General features: G+C 45.4%; 1 protein-coding gene across 2 annotated transcripts in view; it reads right to left on the bottom strand.

Moving 5' to 3' along the window:
• Positions 1-2,583, bottom strand: part of CTHRC1 (collagen triple helix repeat containing 1) — a 12,066-nt gene extending 9,483 nt beyond the window's left edge. The window contains exon 1 of one of the 2 annotated variants that reach the window (XM_011373273.2): positions 2,288-2,583. In XM_011373273.2, the coding sequence (XP_011371575.1) occupies positions 2,288-2,440 (153 nt within the window). In that variant the 5' untranslated portion in view covers positions 2,441-2,583. The remainder of the gene's footprint in view (positions 1-2,287) is intronic. The other variant, XM_023538414.1, reaches the window with a different exon arrangement.
• Positions 2,584-6,026: the final 3,443 nt, after the last annotated feature.

Genomic DNA, 6,026 nt, shown 5'->3' with positions numbered 1-6,026 from the left:
GAAATAGTAAGAAAAGTAACAAAATTGCAGAAGTATTAGAAGACTTGTTAAAAAATAAAATATCCTAAAACAGTCTAGTTTATTTTAGACTTAATTTTCATTTTAGTAATTCCATTCACTTGCCCTAGCAGATACATGCAATGTTTGGACATAGATTTCAAGTGGGCAGGGAGAAATAGTAAGATTTCTTCTGGCATTCTTTGATTTCTTCACTCTTATTCCTATAAAAGCAAGATGTTACACAAAGCTTAATTTTCCTATATAACAGTAGTTCTCAACTGAGAATAATTTTGTCCCACAGGGGACACTGGCAATGTCTACAGACATTTTTGGTTTTTACAACTTGGGAAGAGGGGATTGCTTTTGGCATCCCCTCCTCCCAAGTTGTAAAAACCAAAAATGAGCAGAGGCCAGGGATGCTGCTGAATATGCTACAATACATAGGACAGTCCCTACAACAAAGAATTATCTAGCCCAAAATGTCAATAGTGGTGTGATTGAGAATTTTTATTCAGATTTTTATCTAAAAACTTTATTTCAGAGACCACATAATTTTACTGAATTTGGTTCCACAGGTATTACATCTGTCTTCTTTCACTTTAAAATGCTAACTCAGCACATATTTCGTACCTGCCAGGTAGGGATTGGGTAAATCTCTGTGGAATGAACCTCTGTTTCTTTCACTAGCCACTAGGGGGCAAAGCTTGCTGGAAGCGTGAAAGAAATGCTTTGAAAGATCCCGTACAAAGAAGTTTCTTTATGGAATCCGTTGAAACCTTAACGACTATGTGGGCTATTTTTTTTCCTCAGCAAAACCAAATCCAAGCTACAGGATGCACCTGAGCCTGGCTGCATAGTAAGCTTTTCCAAGTCGGGCTAGAGTTGTGGGAAACCGCGGGTACTGTAAATCCTTGGAGGGAAAGAAAAAAATTGCAAGCTTTCTTTATGGGAAAAGGGGTATTTTGTGTATCATAACTACAAATTCACAAATGCAAACTGCACATGAACCACATTCATTTGGTACAGTTTTGTTTTTTGTTTTTTGTTTTTTTTTTTTTTTTAACAATTTAGACACTTAAAATAGAATTGTAGCCCTCCACACATACCACACATAGTAGTCTGCTTTGTGGTGCAAAATTACACAGCACATCACCAAAAAGTGCTATGTGAAACGGCGAGAATTTTTTTCTAGAGCTTTCGATTCTGGCTTACAACTGCTAGTTTACAATGGCAGCTTAACAAATTTGAAATTTTTTTTTTTTTAATAAAAAATGCCCCTCTCTCTTACGTCCTACAATGCCCGTAAACCATATTTGCCTGCAATTAAGATTGGATTAAGAATTGAAGATATTATGTGCCAAGGAATATGATAGTTGTGAAAGGATCACTCTTGATCTCCACTGGGTTTGTTGACTTTTAGAGGGAAAGAGCTTTAAGCCAACGTACCTTCCCATAGATTATTAGCCTCTCAGAAAGCACTTGGGCTATTTATTTGCTCTCTTGGAAAGTCTTCTTCCTCAGCTCAACTGGGATGCTCCTACCAGGTGGCCACAGGCTGAAGACCCAGGGGGTCTGGAAGGACTGACTGCCCATCTTCTAAACAGAGCAATGGAATGGGTCCTGGAGGGTTGGTGCTGGGCCCCTTCATTTCCCCTTCCGGGCTGAAACCCTCTGAACCATTCCTGGCCCCAGCTGTGGTCGTCCGACCAAGTAAATTGCAGCCCATACTCCCTAGGAAGATGACCCAACATGACTCATAGTCTTCAAGTTACAGAGAGTTGGACGGATGCTTTGCGAGGGCTGTTATTCTCTCTTGTGGGCAGACGTGGCCACTAGCCCAACAAAGGACACGTTGCATGTCCCCGGCCCAGCCCACCCAGGGATCATCAGCCAGTCCCGGGTCTCCCGGGCCAACGTTCTAACCTACCCAAACTCCTCATTCTCCTCTTATTGCCACTCTAACTCTTCCCATCATCCTAGGGTGGGCTTCCGAGGCCTGAAATTATTGGGCGACTCCCTGTACTTTGGGGCATCTCACTCGACCCATGTCCCATCTCCTCTGTTCGGTGGCCCTCTCATTTTGGTGGCCCTCTCATTACACGCAGGACTCCGCTACACGCAGAGCCCAGGTCCTTCCTTTCACGTAGACTGGGACAAAGCGGGACGCCCAGGCGTACACAAGACATATACACCCAGCTGTGCAGACTGCTCCCCCACCCCGAACAGATGGACTGACTCCCTCCTGGTGCTGCCCGCGGCTCCGGCCAGCCCAGCTCCATGCACTCACCAGGTCCACCACCTCCCTCTGCCGGAGCAACGCCTTCTGCTTCCCTTTTGGGATCTCAGAGGCGCTCGACGGCGCCCGCAGCTGCAGCAGCAGGAGCAACAGGAGGCCGAGCAGCCACGGCGCGGAGACCGTGGCGGGGCCGTGGAGGCGCATGGCGCGCGGCGGCCCCGGGACGTGCGGAGCAAGAGCCGGACTTGGAGACCGCGAGCCGGGACGTGATCAGAGTCTGGCCCCGCCGCGCTCCGAGCCGGCGCAGCCTGCATCAATGCGCCTTTCACCCGCGCACCTCCCTCCCACTCCCGTTCCCTCCCGCCCCTCTGGACACCCGGAGTTTCCATCCCGTAACTGGCTGGAGCCCTCACCCCGAGCCCGACGTGGGGCGGGACGAGAGCCGGGCCCGCCCCCTCCTGCGGCTGCTAAGTCTGCCGGGGCTGCACAGACCTCGTGGAGAAGACCCCTGCACAGTCGAGGCGGAGTGGCGGTTGTCAGGGACCCACGGGTGGAGACTTCGAGGATGGGAGTGGAAACTGCATCACCTAAAGAAACATTGTAGAAGGACAGCCTTTGCCAGGGTCTAGGGACCGACTTCAATGGTCGTTTAATCCTGGCACCTCTTGGGGGCTCTTATTAGGAGGTGACATTTGGGGGAGGGGGGACCACAGGTATCATCAGGTTCTCCCAGGGGCCCATGTCCCAAATTTTTAGGAACCGCTTTGTAATAAGTGCTAACGCTTAGCAATCTCCAGGAACTACGCAAAGCCTTTTGCACATTCTGTCCTCTCAGGCAAAGCGGGGTGGGGGAGTACCTCCTCTACTTGCCCCACTCGCAGCTTAGGACACTGAGGCTCAGGGAGTTAAACAACATTCAGAGGTAGTTCACTTTTGAGTAATCATTCTTGATCTCTGATACTTTTTCTAACCCCTTCTGTCCTCCTTTCATCTGTCCTTGGTCCATTCCAGAAGAAAGCATCCTGAGGGACCCAGGCCACCCACTAGGTACGCTCAGGAGCTCCTTTATACACCACTGGCTAGAATCAGGCAGGTCAGAAGTCTGGCCACACCTGTAGCAACAGGAAGGTTGCTGACAGAATGGCAATACTGCTGAGGTCCCATTGAACTCAGCGGGGTTCTCTTTGGAGACTCCGGTAGGTTTCCAGTGGGCCCGAAGATGGGTATTAAAGAGAAGAAAGAGTCTGGCAGAGGAGCAGGTCAGGACAGTTCTAGAAATGCTCACTCCTGGGTCAGTGCCTAACCACAGGAAAATTTCATTCCTATTTATCAGAAGAAGTTAAAATCCAAATGGGTTCTAAAGCCAGGACTGGCTACATAATTTGCCCAGCTCAGTGCAAAATGAAAAAGTAGAGTTCTTTGTTAAGAAATTATTAAGAATTTCAAGACAGTGTCAACAGAGCAATACACCAAGCATGGGACCCTTCTAACTGCAGCTGCACATGTCACTCATGCATGAAATTGGCCCAGCATAAAACTAAACAAGGTCTCAGCTGATGCCCTTGGTAGCCAAGCCACTGTGGCGGCAGCAGTATACAGGCTGGAGGGGAGAAGAGGCTCCACCAGACAGTCTGTCTTCTTTCCAATCGCAATTCCTGCTTTTGTTGTTGCTGCAGCCCCTGTCCTCCAGTGACTTCAGATGGGCCCTCTCTGTGTAAATTTGGGGTCCAGATTGACGTTTCAGCAAAGAGCCAATCCAGGACTTATATATTTCTTATTGGGGCTATGCGGATTTTGCTGATGTTGCAAATGGAATCTACTTATGTTGATTCCTTCATTGATTGTATTATTTTTCTATTACTATGTAACAAATTACCACATCTTAGTGATTTAACACAACATAAATTTATTACCTCCCAGTTCTATGGGTCAGGAATCCAGCACATGTTAGTGTCATACAAAGCTGAAGTCAAGGTGTCAGCAAGGTGAGTCCTCATCTGGAAGCTTGACTACGGAAAGATGCACTTCCAAGCTTCCTTAGGTTATTGGCAGAATTCATTTCCCTGTGGTCGTAGGACTGAGGTCCCTGCTTTCTTGCTGTCTGTTTTCTGGGGACCATTCTCAGCTACTAGAGGCCACTCTCAGGTCTATGCCATATGGCCCCCTTTCAAAAGTCCTCTTTGTCTCACTTTGAATCTCTGGTTCAGGGTTCAAGAAGGGTGCAGTCCCTTTTAAGGGCTCATCGTACTAAGACAGGCCCATCTAAGATAATCTCCTCTTTGATTAAGTCAAAGTCATCTGTCTAGGGAACTTAATTACACCTGCAAAATCCCTTCTGCCATATAAGATAACATAATCATGGAGTGACATCTGTCATATTCACAGGTTCACTCATACTCAAAGAGAGGATTATAAACCACAGGACAGAAATCTTATGGGGCCATCTTAGAATTCTGTCTATCACACACATCAACAGGCTTTAGCTGGAAGCTTTTGCTTTTCATCACTTGTCTGCTTATAAAATAAAGAGTAATCTGTTGGCAGGTGGCAATAAGATCAAGATGGCCAATAAAAATATTCTGATTATGCTAGCAGTAGGAATCTGCCAATAGAGTTCTATATTTCCTTTGCAGGAAAGCAAATGCAGAAGATGCTCATCTTTTAAATCGTTAAGCATTCACGTATCTCTGAATCATCTTTTCCAAGTCGAGCATATCTTTCATGCATCAGTTGCTAATGAACGCTTTGAAGTATCGCATAGTCACTGCCTGCCAGTCAAATAGTCTATTTTAGCAGTATCGCTATGTTTGTAAACAGTATTTATGCAATTATTTGACAGTGTTTGTATTTGTTCTTACTATTTTCTAAAAAAGAGCAAAAAAAAAAGAAAGAAAGAAAATGGAAAGTAGTGGTATAAATGATAAGAGCTCATAAACTTAGTATATTGAAATAAATATAGAAATAAATGGGCTGACAGTGCCAATATTTAGAATCAATGGACCGCTTACTGGAATTAAGGTAGAAGAACCTATGTTTCAGTCAAGGTCTTATCAGAGTAACATAAACCATGCTAGATATTTCAATCAAAGGATGTTGAATATAAGAGATCGGTTATGCAGATGTTGGAAGCCTGGATGCTGAGGTAAACCAGATGATTAATGAAAGACACATCTACTATCCCTAGAACTGAAACCCCAAAAAGAAGAGTGTTTCTGGAGGAGGTCGTAGAAGCTAGAGCTTGGAGGACGTTCCATCTCCATCTTAGGGGTGCACAAGTGGTCCTTAGACTTCGGGTTGGAGCACCGAGTGCACAGTATTTGGGTCAAAAGGGTCATGAGCAACTGGTACGTCTGAGAAGGTGTATATAGCACAGTTGCTGCCAAGAGAAGCTAGAATCTAAAGCTGTAGCTATCCTTTGCTTAGTGACTAAGTACTTTTACTTAGAATTTATAAAGTATCCTCTATATATTAGCTGTTATTATTTTCATTTTGAAAGTAGGGAATTCCATATAAAAGTAAAGGAAGCCATGATTCAATGGACGACACTGTACCTATATATCTGTTGTATCATTCAGGATCCAATTAGGAAACAGAAACCACTTTATGGTTTTAAAACAGAAAGAATTTAATGTAGGAAACTGGCCACTAAGACAATAAGTTCAGTAGGGAACAGTGAAACAGGCCAAAGTTGGCCACGGCTGTAAGCCGCTGCAACCCTTAAGCTGGGGAGACATAGGTGACCAGTAAAAGCTGTAATCATGTTGGGCTTGTTCACTGGAAGCTGGAGCCA

This window comes from Pteropus vampyrus, unplaced genomic scaffold (genome assembly GCF_000151845.1).
Source record: "Pteropus vampyrus isolate Shadow unplaced genomic scaffold, Pvam_2.0 Scaffold222, whole genome shotgun sequence".
NCBI classification, from domain to species: Eukaryota; Metazoa; Chordata; class Mammalia; order Chiroptera; family Pteropodidae; genus Pteropus; species Pteropus vampyrus.
The sequence above is the reverse complement of the archived record's forward strand: the minus strand, read 5'-3'. Positions and strand labels throughout refer to the sequence as shown.